Source organism: Perca flavescens, chromosome 12 (assembly GCF_004354835.1).
Source record: "Perca flavescens isolate YP-PL-M2 chromosome 12, PFLA_1.0, whole genome shotgun sequence".
Classification (NCBI taxonomy): domain Eukaryota; kingdom Metazoa; phylum Chordata; class Actinopteri; order Perciformes; family Percidae; genus Perca; species Perca flavescens.
Genome location: NC_041342.1, coordinates 15,604,507 through 15,625,954, shown reverse-complemented (window position 1 = coordinate 15,625,954; position 21,448 = coordinate 15,604,507). Strand labels below are relative to the sequence as shown.

Here is a 21,448-nt window from a genome sequence, read left to right as displayed (position 1 = left end):
AAATCCTCACATTTGTTATTTTTATCTTCATTTCTAATACAGTTTTGTCGGCGTTTTGCCACTATCCCTACAGTATGCAGCTTTTCAGTTTCTGTACTGAGCACCAGATATATTTTTGCATAGCATTGCACAACAATATGCTGGTTTAATAATAACTGAGGACCTGGAAAGTTTTGAATCATGTGAAAACATGAAATTGAAATGAGCCAGAGTCACATGGATCTCCAGGATCAGTATTTCACTCAGAGGAAATGAAATACAATATCACCCTTGATGGGGTCATCCTAGATTTATTGCAACAGCGATTTCCTGAGTGCGTTTTTGGTAAAGTAAAAGCAGCAAGAAATGTTTCCATCCAATATGCGAATGTAGGAGCAAAGCTCTTTTTCCTTTAGGAGAAAAGCTTGTGCTTTATTGTGTGCTAAGACACGGTTGTTGCTATGCAGCCAGCTGATGAACAAACACTTAATTTAATGGGCGAGGAGCAACAGTTTTCTGACAGTTTGATTTCATTAGTTAAGCATGTTTTAAATCTCTCTTGCTTGGAGCACCTCGGAGCCATTCAATTCACACCCCTTATGGTAACAAATTGTATAAACATTGGAGCAGATGCCTACCTCACTCTTTCCTTTCGTGAATGATGTCCACACTTGTTTTTTTTTCTTCTCCAGGCAGCCTAATTCAAATAATAGATGAGTCCCGCTTACAACCACAAAGTAGTTTGCTTCAGGATCTAAACTTTTGGATTTGCTCGGTGTAAGTCTGCTTTACAGGAGGGTTCAGCTGTCATAACAAAGTAATGCATTTAATCTTGAGTGGAAGCAGAAGGGTTTCAAATAAAACCAAGTCTACACTATAGAAAGCTGTAGAGTTCCTTGTGTGTGGGGAGGCGTTTACCAACCATATAAATCACGATTGGAACAGAGACGAAAGTATTTACGGAAGCAACAAGAACCTGTCGGATTTCAGTATGCTTCAGTGTTCACTCAATACTTTTAAATAGCTTGTAGGCATGTCAGAACTAATATAATTGGAACAAAAAGCACAAGAGCTAAACAAACATGCAAAAGCAAAAAGAGATATAACATTTAACACCAAAATGACATTGTGCTAAGGCAATCAAAGCAGATTGTTGCTCTAAATAAATACCTGCGGCAGCACATTTTCTCTTTTAGCACAGCCTCTCCAGCTGTTTTTTTCTCTAATCGTGACATACATTTGCAAGCATTTGTTTATTAAAGAGAGCTTGATTTTGGAGAGACATTGTGTGTGTAAAAGAAGACGAAGGCCATTTGAACAAAAAGCCCCTCGCTGTTGCAAAAAGAAAAAGAGAGCAAAGCCTCAATTATACAGTATTTACTGTGAAAATCGTTCGAAAATGATGCGTTTGTCTCTATCTGTCCTCCTCCTTGCTCCGTATCAGAAATGTCACAACAGCTCACATTTTTGATTCTGCTGGTTATAAGTTACACAGTAAAGGCTGGTGGTAATAGTAATGTTAACAGTGGGGAAAGGATAGCAATCAGTTAAAGAAATGATGACGATGATTTGGTAAGTGTGCTTTCTGTGTGTGTGTGTGTGTGTGTGTGTGTGTGTGTATGTGTGTGTGTGTGTGTGTGTGTGTGTGTGTGTGTGTGTGTGTGTGTGTGTTTAGTTTTTCCAATGTGTCTGTTCATAAAACAGAGAGGGAGAAAAACTTACAGAGAGGGACTAGTGTGTAAATATAAGATGAAACTGTTTCCACTTTAGTTCATGTACCAATGGTTTCTCTTTCATTCCACTCACTTTTGCGTGGCTTATGGTCATGTATGATTCAAACCAGTGTTAGACTGTGTGTTGGGTCTCGCTCTTTGTGTCTGCCGGCTAGCTCTTACTACAGGCCATGAATGCAGCTCTGTTGCTTTCACTGTATTAGTAATCTCCTCAGGCTGAGAGGCTGTGCCATAGAGCATGACCACACATTTTTTGTCCAGGAATTAAATGTCACCTAAGGGTGGGTCACCTGCAAACAAAAGGCCACCAGCCGATTTGCAGGTCTAAACAGTCAAAGATAAGGAAGCCCTCTCCTGCCGTGAAGGAAATTGAATAAGTACGCAGCAAAAAAATAGTCTGAGAAACAGCAAAGCACAAAGAACGTTTTTGTTTGCCTTGCTCTATCGGTATTGACCCCCTCTTGTAGCATATATATCCCCATTGAGTGCACAAGGCACAATGGCCTCATCAAAGATGAAGGGCAGGAAACTGTCTGTCATCAAGATCTCCCCATCTGTGCATCTCTTATCAGTGCCCCTGTTTTCAGCTCGCATTGACCGGAATGCTGGTGGAAGGGAATGGGGCAAGGTCATCACGCTCAAGCCAATCAAAGTGGTCAGTGTTCCAGAGATAGCAGCGGGTTATTGCCAAAGAATGTGCCTGGATGTTTTTTTTTCATTGACTTTCCTGGTAAATCTCCGAGAGACTCCAAACAGAGCTGTATAAAAGCCCATAAAGGCCTTGCCTGTTGCACCGTATGTAGGGTCGCATGTGTAGTATTCATACACAGTGTGCTGGCATTGTTTTTGTATGCGTGGGAGACTCTCAACGGACCGCTCCGACCTAAAAATCAAGGTTCACATGCCGAGTGGAGACCGCTATCTGTAGGCTACCTTTTGGTAGTCTTGCTAGCTTGGCTACTATGGTACAGGAAGGTAAACATGTGACAAAGCGCATACCAACTGTGCTTAATTTGTTTTGTAAAAGTCTGTACAGCAAAGATAAAAATGCAAACCGTTGTTTAAGTTCTTTTACCTCTGTTGAGTTTTGTCTAGTGCTGTCAGTTAAACGGCGTTATTAACGGCGTTAACGCAAACCCATTTTAATGGCGTACATTTTTTTATCGCAAGATTAACGTTCTATTTGGCCTAGCAAACTTTGTAGTTTTTTTTCACATGCTGTTGCGACAACTAGTAACGTTAGAAAAACTACAACACCACACCGGATCTAGCTAGACCGGAAAGAAAACAGGCCGCACACACTTGTTTGGGTTTGTGAGCCGGCCAAAGAGTAGTAGGCTAACGTTAACGTTTAGAGTGGATGGCAAGCGCGAGACGCTGAAATGGATGCCAATAAGATTCTGAATGGAAAGTTTACTTTTAAAAAGTTGCCAAATGGTTCCATTGACAAGACCAAAGTGATCTGTGCGTTTTGTCGTTGTGAACTGAGCTATCATCGCAGCACGTCCAGTCTGAAATACCACTTGATGGCCAAGAGCACAGCTGATACGAATTCTCCGCCCCCTCGTCGAAGCCAGGCGACAAAAGCACAACACAAGCCAATCCACTTTTCTATGTTGATAAGAGCATTAAAATGAGAAAAAATAATGGGACAAAAAGAAATCAAGGGACATTTAGAATAGATAAAAATGTGCAATTAATTGCGAGTTAACTATGACATTAATGCAATTAATTGCAATTAAATATTTGAATCGTTTGACTTTTGACAAATTTTGATGTGAACAATGCAAACAAATGTATGGTTACAATAGAAACAAACCTTTTTAGCAAGGCAACCCCTTCCAATACCAATTTCTTAATTACTAATAATTCTTTAATCATAATTAATATTCATACAAACATTATGCCTTTATGTCATTTTTATTAATTTTATTTGTATTGTATTATTTATATTTGTATGATCACTGCCTGAGAACCAATGATTTCATTGGTATGACTGCTTCACTTTAATTGTTTTGCACATGACAATAAAGCTTCAACTTGAACTTGAACTACTTGATCAGATTTTGAAAACCACATTGAAGGATGCCTTCAAAATAAATTATTTTCCACTTTCAGCATTACAGTCCTATTATCATATTATTTCTCAAATGGTTTAATGTGTGGGTTGCTGTCCCCCAACAAAAAGATTCCTCTGTTCCGAATGACAAAGAGGTGACAGCTCAATGCCACTGAAGTAAATAGACAAACATCATTTTCAATACTCTATTCCTACTAAAATGTTTTTACTTCAACCTTTATTCAATAAAAGTCACAACACAAATCATCAAACCCACAGCCTGCTAGTTGTAATGCTAGCTAAGCTACCATCTGTCCCTCACCTTGCAGTTTTCCTTGTATGCATATATCGGCTCTATTGTCTTTGAAACTGGAGTGCAAGCGCAAAGTTTTTGAAATTTTGTTGACCAGAAGTCCAGTCCTGGTGCAACGTAGGCAGTCTAGAAAAAGGGGATACAGGAGGATAAATATTGTTAGCAGGAGCTTAAGATGTGTCCTAAAGCCATTCCTGATAGCCATCATCCATTAATCTAAGCCAGCACAGATGCAGTCTTAATAGCATTAAAAAAAGCTGAATTAGTATGTGCAATTAAATGTGCAGATGAAAAATGTATGTTAAAATTAAAAACAAACCATTGTTGTCTGTGCACCAACTAAAGCCATGAAAAAATCTGGGATGAAACACAGAAACACAATTTAATGCCAGAACAAATACCAGAATTGCACTGCGCCACTTCATCCGCATAAACACAGCCCCAACTACGCCACTTCATCTTTGGCACAAGTGGGTTTATTTGGAGACACGAAAGCACCAAAATGGACTTGTGCCCAGTAAAGTGATAGCACCATGCATTAAAGGCTACTTCAGGCTCTGCATAAAGATAAAGACCGTCTCTTATCAGAATTGTCTGTTCATTATCGTCTTGAGGACTTGATTTCTGTTCCTAGTCATCCTTGTAGTCTGTGGCTCATTATTCATGTAATCCGTGTTCCAGTTGCAGCTTCTCCTGACACCCTGTCTATGTGACGTACTGAGTAAGCCCCCTGAGCTCGCTCTGTAAAGGCAGGGCTGGGTGGAGGAGGGTTGATTAGGAGGGTGAAATGGGGAGACTCTGCCCCAGCAAACAAGAACAGAGACACAAGCATGTGATGGAGCCAAACTCACATCCTCCTTCTTTTCTTTCCCAACTTCATCCTCCCTTTTTTCACTCTCCATCCGCACCCTGAGGGAGGCACCTGACTTATTCTGAGACGTTTTCTTGAGCGGAAAATCCAGTGGGGGTTTAAGTGCAGGGGTAAAATATGGGCTTTATGGGGAGTTAAGCATCACTCAGGGTAGATCAAACCTGTGAAACTATAGCCCTGCTGCACTTGGGAAGGTTTCTCTAACACACCTCTTTCTGTGTGTTTCATCAACTTCCCTGCAAAAAGAGATGCAACAATATGTTAGATATTGAACAAGCAATGAACTAATTCTGTCAAAATGGATCTCCCCCAGGAGCATATAGGTTTTTCATCTTCCAAGTAGAATTTTTTTTCTCTCTAAAATGTTTAGCCTTTGTGACAGTTATTTGTATCTTTATGAAAGGGCTGTTTTCTCAGTAGACTATACAAGGTGTTGAATTATACTTTGCTTTAATCCGAGTGATGTGTCCATGGACCCGAACAAAAGAAGACGTTACATCTGGTAATGTCTCTGCAACTTAATTACTCTTGTCACTGTGACTTATATTAAGCACTGACCCTCTTTACATTTAAAGGATTATATGTGTTAGTGATGTAATGATGCTTCCTTGCTGGTTTTCTTTGATGTGCGCCCACAGTGTCAGGGATCATTCAACTAATCGACAGGGGAGAAAACCTTTTTTCGATTCTTGCGGCCTAATTAAGACACAGTCATTATAGCTCTGCACTTTCTGGCTTTTTTTTAACTTTAGTTCTCACTCCTTTGGGACACATTTTTCATTTGCAGTCTTCTCTGTAGCTGAGCTGGCTGTTATGTTGAACCAAAGTAATCCACCGTGTCGACTGTGCATCAGTTGTGGAAAAATGTCAACATTTTCTGTAAGTTGTGTAATTTCAGATGTCAAAATAGAAAAGCCTGTCCATTTCAAATATTTTGTGTACATTGTGGTATTAAAAGAAAATTCTGTTATTTTTCTTGTTCTGGGTCATCACTCTTGTAATATTTTGACTAATGAGTCATGGTAACTTTACGCCCGTTGTAGAGATTTAGGAAATGTGACTCCGACAAACAATATAGGCTATACTGGGGAACGAGCAGCACAAGCCTCCTAAAATAAAATTATTATTTTCAAATAATTTTTAAATTTACGCTAATTATTTCAAACGCTTGCCTTTCAGTCCGGCTAAAACACAGACAGTAGCCCTATGGATTAGCTAGTGTAGCTAGCCAAGTAGTTAAGTTAAGTTAAGCTAGCTGTTTTGTTAGCCAACTAGCAATTAACTTACATTTTCATCTGCATTTATTACTGATCATATCATTATGATTCTACTTTCAGAGAAAGAAACCTATATTACAAAATGTACTGAAGGTATTGCTCAGTAATGTAAAATGCAGTTAGATTTTGTTACCTTTGGACAGTGTTAGGTTAGCTGTATCCCCTGTTTTCCATCTTTGCGCTAATTCAGCTAACTCCCTGCTAGTTTCATATACCATACAGACATGAGAGAGGTATCAATCTCCTCCTCTAACTCTCAGCAAAAAAACTAAGCATATTACCCAAAATGTTAAAAGTATTCATTTTATATGATTTATGTGAAATTTAAGTTTACTTGGAAAGCTCAAGGAGACTTGTGCAGCTACTCTAATATAAATTGTTTTTCCAGAGTTGTGTTCCCTGAATCTTTACAATGAAGTTGCAAAGTTAGCATGACCCAGTAGTGGGTAATAAACACAATTATGAGCACGGTGCCATTTGCCGGGGGGATGCATGGGATTTCTCCCTTTCTGGTCTATATATCCCTGGCCTCTGCAGAATTATTTTTATCCCTAATGGGGACAACATTTATCCCCCCCTCAAAGTGATCAATACTACTGCACCAATTGACCATATATTATATACCTCAAATAGAAGTGTTTTAAAGCTCGTGAACAGTATATAGTGCGAAATAACTGACATTGTGGCTAATTTACCTATTTAACCTGGTTCCATTAGCCTTGCTTCATGCACGGCTTTTCAGAATGTCACCAAGCACAATTATGTATGTCATATTGAAGCGTGAAAACTATAGCTAGCTAACCGGGAAAATGAAAAGGTTTATAGCAGCATATCATCGTATTTTACAAGACCGTCACAAAAAATCCTAGAATTGCTAGAACTGAGAATTATACCACAGGTAGTATGAAGGGCAACATCCAACCTCAGGGGAACTCACAGTCCCAGGTGGACTCAAATGAACAAGAAAATATTAAATCTAAGTAAAAAATTGAGGACCCTCTGTGTGCTTGAGTGTGTGTGTGTGTATGTGTGTCTTTCAAATATCTCGAGAATCGTTCATCCGATCTACTTCAAACTTGGCTTCCTGTAGTAGTACAATGTTTTCCTCTGAAGTAGAAGTACACAGTAAAGCTGGATTTATGCTTCTGCAGAGGCTCCATGCAGAACTTTCGCTGTATCCTATGTAAATAGCCTGAAGTTTGTACTTGTGCGTTGGTGTGTGCATTGATGTGTGCGTCGATCTCTTTAAGAGAATAACAGGGCCTGCATTTGTGTATGCGGGGATTGGGTGGACATTAGAGGCATAGTGGGAGAAAGAAGTGTCTCCCCTGTGCTTTCTTACCACGGTCAGAAATCTCTAGCCAGAAAAGATAACCCTCTCCTTGATTTCATGTTGTTTATGGAGAAGAAGAACCAGGAAATGAGTAGGGAGAAATGCAACACTACCAAGCCACAGCCAAGCGACGTGCGACGCTGCGACATGTAGTTAAATTCTTTTGAGAGGTGCACGTCAGGCGATGGCAATATCTCCTCTACGTACCCATGGTGTCGATTTAACGCAGAAGCATAAATTGGCCTTTAGTCAGAAGTATACAGTGGGGTTGCATATTAAGTGTTTTGGGGGCCTTATGTAAGTTATTTAGCGGTAAAATAGTTCTGGAGAAAGCTACAAGCAGCAATGCCACAGGCCAAGTAATCGGCCCATTCCACACATGCCCGTTTTGAACAGGCACTGCACTAATACTAATAACTAACAAGAATAAATATGATTTATTTATATATATATATTACTGCAAATGCAGTGAAGAAGTTCAAATTCTGAAATTCGTGATTTATTTTCATTAATAAAAATGTCTTAAAAAATCCCTTCCCTCTGTTTTTTTCACAAATTACACCCTGATTATGAGAATGAGAATACTGGATTTGGCCTTTAATTTTTTCCTGCTCACCTAAAAGAGAAAACTTCGACACCTGGATTGGTGGTGATAGGATCGAGTTTTGTCCCACCTGAGGAGTTTAGAGGCAGCAGCAGGGTCTAGCTCACTTAGCCTCAGCAATATGACAAATCCTTACTCTTAAACCCCTTTAATAAGACATGCATCAAGGTGGAGCATGTGATTCTCTCCTTCCACCTACTGTTTTTTTTGTAAGTCAAGAAACATTCAGGAGATGAATCAGAGAAAAGGTCATGGCCATGAATACAAATGTTTTCTTTGGAATGTGAAGTGGCTACACTGAATTCATGTATCAGGAAAAAAGAGATATGACTCAGAGCGCTTCATTTAACCTCAAATGGACTGTATCTATGTGACTCCTATATTGCCAGTTTCTATTTTAGAATACTTATATCGTAATCAAGAGTGTCTGATAGCAGTTGTCTGGGAAAGGGGGGTGTAGCCCTGGGGTTTGTGGTCTTGCCTGACACCGTCTTTAGAAACAATTCCCAGCAAGGTGGACTAGAGCGGGGACTAAAGTGTCATGGGAAATGGTGCCATATGTCCAACTAGATTTCCAGTGTTTCACCGCATTTTGACGGTTGAAATGAAATATGAGCCCTTGTGGCAGAGTAAGTGAGTTCTCGGGGTGTTGTCTGTATTTGAAAAGCACGTGTTATTTTGTGAATCCCAAATCTCTTTTCTCATCTCCCACCTCGGTCCTGTGTGACTCTCACTTCTGATGGGCGGTCATGTACTACATTTGTAAATGTTAGTCACACATTTTGAGCAGCAACATCGGATGCCTTACAAATTTAGGGATGTGGGAATGGAAATTTTGAGTGTTTTCTTTGTACAGTGTAAGCCAAATTAGTCCAAGTATTTGTTTTGTCAGTTGAAAGGCATGTGTATGGACAGTAAAGTGTACTTTTGATTTATTAAATACATAAAATGTTTTCTGCAATCGTCTTTTGGATAAAAAAAAAAAATTTAAGATAATTTTATTCTTTGGCCAGCAAACAAAAAGTTCAACTGAACAGATTAGAAATACTGCAGTAAAGAACAAAGGAGCTGGAAAAAAGAGGTAAAACATTGATGATGCTTTGTTCCCGAATCTTAAGATTTAAAATGTGTGTTTCATTTTGTTATCATACTTCATGAATTCCCATTGAAAATCTTCACCAGAGCAAAACATGCTGTAAGACCACTCTGTCACTCCGGATATTGGATTACGAAGGCATCCCCCGCTGTTGGAGGAAAAGCTTGACTCTTAAAATCTGCGCATTCTTCCAAAGATGTTGGCTACCAGTAATATCGGGAATAAAACAACATAAAAAGACAAACAATCTTGAAGTACTCCTGCTGTGACCACGGTGGGGGAACTCTTATTTGACTAAAGGCTACACCCTCCTTTATGCTGCAGAGAAAGCGTCCCTGTCAAACCCAAGCCCAGAACAATGGGGGCCAGCCTTGGGGAAACAGGGCCATTTGCATGCAGCTGTTTGCCGTTTCCAGGACCACAAAGGCCAATCAAAGGAACTTTAATGGAGGATGACAAGCATCAAGCAACGCCTTTGCTCTCTGTCTGTGCCAGTTCTCGCCACTCTGTCTACCCTCCAAAAATGGCCCAGTTCTTTTTTTCTTTTGGACTGATCAAACATTCCTCCAGTTCTTTCTCCCACCGTCACAGTGGAGTTTGTAGGGTTAAAGGTCGGCCACAACTGCTAACGCATAGAGCAGCAAAGATGAACCTTAACATGTGTGTTATGGTCTGGCGCATGCAGTCCCCAAATGGCAATATCTTGACACCAAAACCTCAATTATCTTTTCGCTTCATCTCCAGGGTTTTAAAAGCCACCAAGTGTAACTCTGTGGATGGTTTCAGATGTGCCCATCTGAGCCACAGTAGCACTTCCAATTTCAAGGGTGTTGATAGAAAACAAAATATGTATTATGAGGGATTGTCGCCAGTGAATTATAGGCTGTCAACTAAAGAAAAAAAAAAAGAGAAACTCCCAGAATGCAACATATTTCAGTTCAAAAGACGGCTTAGCAGGCAGGTCAGGGGGAGGAATCTGAAAAGCTACTTTCCTCACAGTCACTTACTGACCAGAATGCATGATAAGGCTTCGTGTCAACAAGGCCAGGAATAGGGATCACAGCCAATTATGGCTAAGTCAAAGTGGTTACCATGGCAATTTGACTAAGTGGTCATATAAAGCATTATTCAATTCCCTCCCTGATTGTGTAATGTAAAGTTAATCCAAGGTACAGACAGAGAGAGCAGGCCATTCTCTTCTTCTTTTTACACACGTTGGATCGTGTTATGGATTTTTTCCTGCCGTTTTCCTGACACCGTTTTCCCTGCAGCTGGTGCCCTTCTGTCGCAGTCTTCAACTGCTGCAAAGTTGAGCAGTCAAACAAAGCACAGAACGCAAGATGAAAAGCTTTTCATACCTCCCTAAGACATTGACATTTGTGCACACAAACAATCTTACTCTCTTTTCCAAAATCTCTCAAAACTTGTTTAAATCGAGAAAATCAACACAGAAGAATACCTACATCCAGAAATCTTTGTTGTCACAAGGTTTTTCTTTCTTAGCTGTGATTAAATCCTAAAATCTTAAGCAGCATCTAGTTAAGTAAACCAAAAATATATTCCCTTGAATTCAGCTCTCATCCTTCAGAGCGAAAAAATATCCTTTATATTTATTTTAACTTTTTGGACAGATTTGTCATTACTTGCCCAATTACAAGTTGACAAGACAGTCATTAATGAGACCGAGACTATACGCAGTTTGGAGAAAAAGCAATTTATTCTGTAAGCTGCCAGTAGAGTCGAGATACTCCCCATAATTGATGCAGTGTTAGCCTATGACCAGATACAGCATCTATACAGGCGAGGGAGGAGCAGGCCAGCAAGGCACAGGCCCAATCAATCGCTGGATCTCCGTTGACAGCAGCATGCCATCATGGAAGGCAGCTGGCGTGTGCATGTGTGTGTCAGTGAGGGTGTTTTAGCCGGAAAACGGTCTCTCTCCGCTCAGAATTTTAAAACCCCATGAAATGCATTCTTTCTGTATGCTGCCGTGATAAACCCGTCACTCCTTCCATGAGGAATGGCAGCCGGGGCGATCATTAGTCTTTGCAGTAAAGCCGGTGACTCCACTCTGTGTTTTATCATCCACCATTCTGGACAGGTTTTCTGAAAGGTTTGGGTAATTGTAGTGGTTATTGGAATAGATGGAGTGACCCCACAGCCCTCCACTTATGGTTCGGCTACACTGACGTCTCCTAATGAGGTGATAAACAGTCCAGCTAAGCAGAATCTACTGGCCATTAGACAGATCATAGCACTATAATGAAATGTCTAATGGCCGAATGCCAGATAAATTATACCGTTAGTTTCATATTTTCTTATACTGCTACCACTACTAGTGCGTGCAGAAGTTTCTCCTAATATGAGATGACTCCAACATTATATTCTCAACAATGTTTCACAGATGTCTGTGTTTGCTAGTATGACATGTACGGACTGACATAGAATATCATTATAAGTGAGCCAGGCACAGCAGGCTGAAATGACTAGCAGACATTTGGGTCGGGGGTTTTAGGGTAGGAATTTCAAGCCGGAACCACTTCAACTTTGAGCAGTTCAAACAATGCTAATTGCGTCAGGCCCTGACTGTCAGAAGTGTGAGGATAATTAGAGTGAGGGGGCAAAGTGAACCCGGGGTGGTTAGTGTTAGTACATGACAATGCTCTGAAGCCAATGGGAGCATGGAAAAGGCAAGAGGCTGAAAGGAGGGCTAATTAGGAAAGAGCAGTGCAGAAAATACAAATGGTAGCTGCCCCCTCAGGGACCTACTAGTGCTGCAAACAACGGCGATTATTGACGGTTCCTGCAGCGCTCTGTTTGCGCTTCTTAAATGAAACACATTTGCATGTTCTACTTAGATTTTACCTAATTGTTTTCTTAGAATTGCAAAGACATTTTTTTTTTTTGTTACTTTGGATCATTTTAACCTCAGATAATGGATTTCTTATTTTCTTTAGTTTTTGTATTGCTTTTTCTCTCTTTGCAAATCTGCATATCTGTAGTTCCACCTTATTTGTGACATGACATTTTATTATTTAGAAAAAAGGAAATACAGAAGAATAACCTATTTCATTGTAATTTGTGTGGGTGGACAGATTTGAGCAAAATAGTTAATTTTCTCCAAAGTAGAGCTATTTGGCTGCGCTCCCATCTGCTGTGTTCCATGTATAGATTTTTCCTCCTGTGTGGACTCCAGACTCTTCGATTGCCGACACTGTAAAATGGATTATGTTACACTCCATTCTGCCGGGATTCTGACTTTTTCTCTATCTTTCTTTACAGAGCAAGTAAAGCAAAAGAAACAAATGAGGGGGCTTGCACGACTGTAAAACAAACAATTCTCGGTCCAGATAGGTTTGGCTCCGTGGTGGATGTTCTCTAGGTGGAGGCCTTCCTGATGCTATGTAGCCTTAGTGTTTGCTGAAGAATTTATGAGGTTACCATTGGTCTCCAATGACTTTGATTTGATGTCTTAGCCAACATCCAAGACCACAGAGAGATGGAGAGATGAATTGTTTTGTCTTTCTCCATTCCTGTATCGCGTGTAATGGCTCGTCTGTTTAAAACTGTGGTAAACATTGGACTGCTGTTGCCTATTTATTTTGTGCCAGTGGATTTTTACCGCATGATGTGTGGTCTTATTGTATTGCAGCAGTGATCCTTTAAATTTTATTATTTCTCTAAAAGTTTTGTCTCTGTCTTTGTGCCTCTGCCAGGGTTCATCCGTGCGGCCTTGCCTTTCGGGCTGGTCAGGAGGGAGCTCTCATGTGAAGGATATGCAATTGATCTCCGCTGCCCGGGGAGTGATGTCATTATGATCGAGACGGCCAACTACGGCCGAACCGATGACAAGATCTGTGACGCGGACCCATTCCAGATGGAGAATGTCAACTGCTACCTCCCCGATGCCTACAAGATCATATCACAAAGGTAAAACACTGGGGAGAGGAGGGATCTTATTTCACAAACATAACCAGGAACTGGCAAAGTATGGACCTTTTTTTGTTTTTACTTCTCCTGTTGCCTTTAACATATCTGCATACAAAAGAAACGTTTAAATTATCACGCTGCTCGTGCAGCCACGTACATACCGGACAATTAATCAACATCTGACATCTTTTCAATTTTGACTAAATCATGTAGGTGGCTTTTTGAAATTGGGGCACAGATTAATTCTTGACAGGCAGGAATTGACATCCGTGTGACAGAGCTCTTCACACCAGCTGTGTGTTGTTGCTGCTGTTTAAGTCGTAATCAGTGTAGCTCAGAGAGACTGCAAGTCACATGAACACCCTCTTAATTCCCTATTTGGAACATTAGGCTTGCTTTGTTCAAATACTTGGATACTGGATTGAAGTGACTTTGCCTCAGGTAGTGAGCAGTGCCCATCATCGTGCCTTTTATCCTGGTTACCCTCTCACAGGATGCTGCTTTGCTGTCAAATGACAGCACAGCAACACTTCAACTCGACTGCTGCCTACCCCTAGAGGGGTGTGTATTTTTAAAGGGCACCGGATGAACTATTCATAAATAGAAACCAGCACAGTTCATCTTCTAATGCTCTGCTCTATCCTAACCTAGCCCCCCTTAGGCTAGCTTCTGAGCATCACCACCCACCATCGTACTCCTTTGGGTTAAATCCCTCATTCATGTCTGTATTTGCTCCCATGAGGTACATCACTACAGAATAGCCCAGGAATAGATCAAGTTCTCCTGTCTTACTCTGTCTTTCTGAATTTACAGCCGAGTCCCAGTATTCTTGTACAGTAACACGCCGCTGAAAGTGTCTGTGCCCCTCGGTTTGACTGCAACATTGTGCACCACATCTGTTGACAAGTCAGACACTCACTTGCTGGAGCTGAACTTCAAACTTATCTCCATGGAAGATTCCCTGGAGGCAGTGTGTGAGCGAAAGCTTTGAGAAGATTCTGCACCACAAGCCCTAAGCTAGAATTATTCTAATGATTCAGATCAGAGGAAATGGGCTCCTGACCGTAATTAAAGTTGATGTGATAACCAGGGATGTTAAAGCAGTCACAAAGCTTTGGAAGACCGTAATCAGTCCTCCTTCAGTCTGCAGCAAACTAAAACAAGGAGGATGTTTAACCGGCAAAACATTAAGACACAGCTCTCTGCCAATGTTGGGGAAGATTAACAAAAGGCAATAGCACCACGGACAGATTAAAAAACACATTAAACAAGATTGGGGAGATATAAACAGTGGGACGTCTGCCACACAGAGTTTTGTTGGTTTGGAAATTGCGACAAAAGTATTCATCAGCAACCCGTTTTTCACAACACAAGCAGCTAGACAGGAATTAATTGGATTGATTTTCAACAACATCAAAGTGTTCTGTTAAGTAAAATGTTTGATTGTAGACAAAAACAAGTGTCTTGATGAAAAATGTATCGAGGAACTAATGGCAACGCAGGTTACTGGGGTTGTTTAATATTCTGGTGATCATTCTCTCAGAGATGTACTGTAAATAGACCGCATGTCCGACATCCCTCTCTGCCGACCTTGTTCCCTCTACCTCTCTGTTTTCTATTAGTGTAGGTTAAAAAAAAACAACACAAGAAGATAATCTAAATAAGGCCGTTTCGCTGACTTACATTACCTCATTTCAATGGCCACCGATTCTCTGACTCAGTGAAACTAACTGAATAAAGGTTGTTTTTCTGGTCAGAGGTGCAGCTCTTGGATAGAAAGGAAGCAGGATTCAAACACTTTACAACCATAAGATTGAGCTCAGGGCAATAGAGATTACATGCAGCGATTTCAGCGTCAGTTTAAAACAGAGGAAGCGTGACTAAATGCTTAGCAACAACACCTCCCTTTTCTCCAAAACATCTAAAAATTGCAGTACAATAAATGCCAGAGTGAATTCTTACAATGTGGAAAGATTAGCAGTGGCAGAATAATTATTTAGATTTTTTACTTAGATGCACTAATCAATATTTTCATATTAACACTTGCACCGATTGGGATATGTAAAAAACATAGTGCAGCATTAGGAGCTTAAGAGCCAGATATTTCCCTCAGGAGTTGGTAGATACCAAAACAGACCTAAGAAGAGAGTGAATATATTGGACTTACAGTCATCACTAGGCCAGAAACAGAACTCCAAATAAACACTAAAATTGCTCCGTATCTTCTGGATGTGTAAATAGGTAATTATTTGCAAACACATTAGCCACATCAACTTAAGAGGTGATAATATGTCAGTGTTTTTAAATGTGAGTTTAAGTTAAACTAGGAAAAAAATGAGTAAGTAAAAAAACCCTGCATTCAAAGTTTTACTTAATTAAAAACACTTAAGTATTAATAGTCAAAAGTAAAAATGACTATAATGCCGAATGGCTTAATTTAAGGTCTGTATTATTATTATTATTATTATTATTATTATTATGCATTTTATTATTTTATTATTATCACTGATGCATCAACATGTAAGCAGCAATTTAATATTGTAGCTGATTGAAGTTAAGCAAATATATATAAATGTCATCATAATAATACATAAGAATGCATTATAATAAATAACTAATATAAAATATGTATGTTAAAGGTTAAGTAAATGAGAAGTATCTGAAAATTGTACACAAGTACAGTACTTTCTTCTGCAGCACAATCCCATTTGGCAGCGACAAAAAGCCTCTTGAATTACTAATGATTCTTTGAAAGTCATTTCCAATGTTGAAATGTATGTCCAACTTGCATGACTGCTACTGACCTTCTGAAATATTTATCTCAGGCTTGCAAATTGTTGAATGTCCTATTTTGGTGCCAATTTCTTCTTGTTTGCTTCTGTTACTGCTGACATTATTCTCAATCCCTCGGCCTCAAGAGAACTTGATTGAAGTGGAGCCAATTTCACCCTATACAGTATTTAAACAAACTCAGTCGTCTGCTGTTCTTTCCCCTCCCACTATACAGTACTTGATTTTGTTAGCAACCAGAAACATCTGCAAACACACACACACACAAAACACACACACACACACACACACACACACACACACACACACACACACACACACACACACACACACACACACACACACACACACACACTAACTTTGCAATTCACACATCCGACAGAGGGACATTATTTCATACTGGATTACAATAACCTCTCATTAAAAAAAAGACACATTCACGCCCTGTTTGTCGCATACACACAGAGGAGCCGCTCCGTTTCACCAGGGGCCACCATTCCAGTCCACACGCATGTCACCGCCACCTGTTTTATGTGCTTTAATGAATGTCTTCCTTTTCAATAGTGGTATGAAGACGCTGTTAAGGAAATGCCATCGCTAGTTCCTTACATGCCTTTACCGGCTCGCTTATTCATTATCATATTCATTTATATCATTTATACGTCCTTAATGCTTTCATTCCTCTCTGTTTGCCAAGGATTAAACTAGAATGCATATGTGACAGTCCTGGCTGGGATTTCATCAATTTCTTTGTAGCTGTAACTATGCACTTCCCCCCCCCACTCTGTGCTGTTAATGTTTGCCGAGTGCTCTTGCTGAGGGTAGTCATGATGCAATCTCTGGTCAATCTTTTTTTTTTCTAGGTGCAACAACCGTACGCAGTGTGTGGTTGTCACTGGCTCTGATGTCTTTCCTGATCCATGCCCTGGCACCTACAAGTACTTAGAGGTCCAGTATGAGTGTGTTCCATATAGTAAGTATCGCCATCCAAATCTCATACTGAACTCTTATTGTGTGTTTTTTTAAGTGTCTGTAGAATAGACAGATCTGTAACCACAACCTGTATACTCTTCAGTTACAGATGATACTTCAACTGGAAGACTAGCATTAATAATGATAAATTAAGTTGATGCATTGAAGGGTTGCAGTCATTAAAAAGTTTTGGTTCACCTAAATTACAAAAAAATAAATCTCAATTGCCGCCAATGGAATCATACGTAGAATCCAACCATCCAGATAGTTTTGGTTTAATTTGGGCAGGTTTTGAGATATTCATCTTTAGTTTTGGGTGTTGATAGCTGCTTCCTTTTTTGATCTAGTTCCTGGTTGGCTTTTTACCCAAGACATTCTTATTGGACCTTATTATTAATAATAATAATACTAATACTAATAATGTATACTTTATAAATCCTACAAGGGGACATTACATTTGTTATTGTTATTAATGTTAATTAATGTACATTTTGTAATGTCTTAAATTAAATTCTGGTTGTTTTCTGTTTAATGTGCTCTTTACAAGCTAGTGTCAGCCAAAGATTGTTTGTAAGGGAGAAGAATCATCACCCTTTGACTGCGAGTAGACTAGGTGTTTTTGTAGTCCAACAAAACCAATTTCGATCGTCAGGAAGGGTTCTCCAGTTGTAAAAAAATAAGGTGTAAAATAAAGTAGGATACACCGGTTATACAATAAAGCTATATTGTTTTAGTGTAAGTGATAACAAATATAAATTGAATCTTTTAGTTTAGGTTATACATAACTTTAGTTATTTAAAAATGTTGAAAGCTAAACCTAATCAGGATGGAAAGGGATTAGAAATTATTCAAATGTGATAAAATGATTCAATATTACATTTGCATTTAATACAAGATACAAGATACAAGGTCTGAGATGTGACCTGTCTGCCCCGAGCACAATAGAAGTAAATGGAATTTGTGATTTGTAGTATGCGGTGCCCACAACATTAGAAAAATTGAAATTCTCAATGAATCTCAACAGCAATCTTCTTCAGAAACAGTGTTCCTGTTACTCTGGATAATCCAAAAGATTCTTTCTTAAAAAATTGATTGGAACAACTTTATACTTCAGAAAATCTAAATTCCATTCACCTCTATTGTATTTGGGTGGCGGAAGAAATCTCAGAGGCAGATATTTCCAAACCTGGGCTAATACAACCAAAACTATCTGCATGACTAGATAGCAATAGGGGTAACTGAGAAAATGTTTTTTTCTTGTAATTTGGGTGAACTGACCCTTTATATGGCTTTAATAACAATATGGTGCATTTTGCTGACATAATAAAGGACAGATTACAAAGAAATGGGTAAATGTTAAGCTTTAGTTTAGTAAAAGTACATTGTGTTCACTTATGTCCTGTAGAAACAGTGATAGCATAAGTGATAATAATCATAAAAGTTTAACCAAATTCCTGTAGTCTGTCACGGATCAGCTTTAGTGTTTGTCTGTGAACATGATTTAATAAAATCTACTGTAGAGTTGGTTAAAACCGGCACTATATTAAAGCCTGTTCTTTGGTATGTGATTTTAGTTAATCTACTTTAAAAGGGTGTTTTAGAGTAGTTTATAAGAGCAGCTTTAGGCTTCATTCCTGCCTGTGAAAGTACTTAGTATTTAAATTGATGAATTGTAAACATCTTCAGAAATATTCACCCTTTTTTTCCCTCTTCTTTCAAACAGACCTCCCTTTCACCTCCTGTAGCCCCCCTCCGACTAACCTCTGTGCTCTCATTTTTTTTCTACTTCTAATCTTTCACATATTGTCTCCAGCCTCTCCCCCCTCGACCCAGAGTCTATGCGGCTTCAACAGTCTACTAAAGAAACTCCATATTTGTCCGACTGCTCATCAGTCATCTCATGTGCTGTTGCGCTCTTTGGCTCATTTAAGAGTTTGTAACATTAGCACCGTGTCATGTTTTACGTGTGTGGCCGAGCAAGTTTGGAATCGAGTTTTGATTTGTGTTAATAAAGTTTGAATAAACTCCACCCTCAGTCAGTACATGCCAAACATAACTCCAGTGATGTTTCTCTAAGAATGTTATCCCTCTAAATATGACCAGGAGATGTTTTTTTTTTTTGCCACTTAGGAGAAGCACTTTTAGAGGGATTTATACTGCTTTTACATCAGCTAATGCATTATTCTGTTGGCAGTTAAAGACTGAGGACTAAGTAGGAATCAAAAGTTAAATGCGCTGGAAATCATGGCACATAGCCTGTCTCTAGCCATAACTTGTCTGTTTTTATATCCTAGGATGAGAGGCCGTTTCACTAACAAACACTTTTTTTCCCTAGTTCTTCCTCCCAAAGCAGCCCTGCAGTTCATCTCATGGTCATATTCTCCAGCTAATTCTTCTCTTTGTACCTGGTAGTTGACTCATGATAACCTTTCTCTCCCTTTTGCACTCTTTTATGCTTTCTTTTCCAATGCCTGAAATAGAAGTGGAGCAAAAAGGTAAATGAGTGGTCTGGTCCTCCCCGGCTCCTTGTTCTGTGGTGTTGAGTACAGCTCCCCTCACGTCTCCTCCCCCTCCTGATTGCCTCTCCTGTCAATTCCTAACCCCATAGGAGGATTGTTTGCACCCATGGAGTCCAAATGAATTTCAGAACAGAATTTAAATGACATCCACGGTCAACGGATGTAGTTTTTTCCTCGCAATTTCAAAGAAAACACCAACAGTTCGGTGTTGATTTGTTCCAGGGACTCTTGCTTAGCACTTTGTTAACCTTTGAAGAATGAGTAGTTCTATGTATATATTCTTATTTGGCAGTCTTAGTTTGCTTGGCCCAACTTCTGCTGCACCCATAGCACGTGATGTGAAATAGCTGTGATGGCTGAGTGAGATTGGCACAGACAAAAAAAAAGTTTGAAAGGAAAACAAGAATTCATTGTGTCCCTTTTTAGCCAGAACCAATTAATTTAAAACCGTCTTAATGGGAACACTGCCACGGCCTCCCTCAACCATCAGTGGTTACTCTTGTGTTCTGCCATAGAAGTAGCCTAGTGAAAATCCTTTACCAATGTTGTTCGATCTATTCCCCAACCTCCACTTTCATTTTACCTCTGCTTTGCTGCCGCCACCACCATTGACAACCTGTTGTTCACTCTTATCACAAGAGGTGAAGTCTGTTCCCTTTTCATTTTGGTTTATGATCTCAGTCATGTTAGAATGCATGTGCTGTGTGTTCATATACCCAGCTGTTCATGTGGCATTTGACGTCAGAGACAGGCTGGTATTTAAGTGTGAATTCTACTTCCCCCATTTCCCATGTCTTTTATTTGCAGGATTTTTTACCCTTTCTGTTCACATTTTGTTTTGTTTTGTCCCTGTTAGGATGTAGCAGCAGACCCTTGAGATGCAAGTTCTCTTAACGTCACACACATTTCTCATTCCAAATAATCACTATGACACGTCCGTTTATTTTCTTTTTTTCCCTATCCACTAGCAATAATACAAAAGCACTAGTTAAAACATTCCTCCAAATTCACAATCCCTGATCTTTTTTTATCCCGTACTTTTGTTGTACAGCAACAAGAATGATGCGTGTTAAATGTGTCACGTACGTTCAAAATATTTTACCTTACTGTATTTTCTTTCACTCTCTTCTCTGTCACTAGTTTTCATTTGTCCCGGGACTCTGAAGGGTGTAGGAGACGCCACCTTCCTGTTTGAGGCAGAGCAGCAAGCGGGGTCGTGGTGCAAAGACCCGCTGCAGGCCGGTGACAAAGTCTTCTTCATGCCCTGGACTCCGTACCGCACTGACACCCTCATCGAGTACGCCTCTCTTGAGGACTTCAAAAATGGTCGCCAGACCACCACCTATAAACTGCCGCACCGTGTTGACGGGACAGGCTTTGTGGCCTATGATGGGGCCATCTTCTTCAACAAGGAACGCACTCGCAACATTGTCAAGTTTGACCTGCGCACTCGCATCAAAAGCGGCGAGGCTATTGTTAATAATGCCAACTATCACGACACCTCACCTTACCGCTGGGGTGGCAAGACCGACATTGACCTAGCAGTAGACGAGAGGGGCCTATGGGTAATCTACGCCACGGAGCAGAACAATGGGCGCATTGTGGTGAGCCAGCTCAACCCATACACTCTCCGCTTTGAGGCCACATGGGAGACAGCATACGACAAGCGCTCTGCCTCTAACGCCTTTATGGTGTGCGGCGTGCTCCACGTGGTGCGCTCGACCTACGAAGAGAACGAAAGCGAGGCCAGCAGGAGCCAAATTGATTACATCTACAATACCAAGCTGAGCCAGGGCGAGTACACTGACATCCTCTTCCCTAACCAGTACCAGTACATCACCGCTGTGGATTACAACCCCAGAGACAACCAGCTATACGTGTGGAATAACTTTTACATCCTGCGCTACGACCTGGACTTCGGGCCACCGGATCCTGCTGAAGGTGAGAGCTGCTCCCATTTTTGGTTTCATTC

The 21,448-nt window shown here is 40.1% G+C and overlaps 1 protein-coding gene across 4 annotated transcripts in view; it reads left to right on the top strand.

Moving 5' to 3' along the window:
* Window positions 1-21,448, top strand: part of adgrl2b.1 (adhesion G protein-coupled receptor L2b, tandem duplicate 1) — an 85,740-nt gene that overhangs the window by 24,587 nt on the left and 39,705 nt on the right. For all 4 annotated transcript variants that reach the window (XM_028592651.1, XM_028592648.1, XM_028592652.1 and 1 more), the window contains 3 exons: window positions 12,982-13,195; window positions 16,849-16,958; window positions 20,617-21,417. In XM_028592651.1, the coding sequence (XP_028448452.1) occupies window positions 12,982-13,195; window positions 16,849-16,958; window positions 20,617-21,417 (1,125 nt within the window). The remainder of the gene's footprint in view (window positions 1-12,981; window positions 13,196-16,848; window positions 16,959-20,616; window positions 21,418-21,448) is intronic.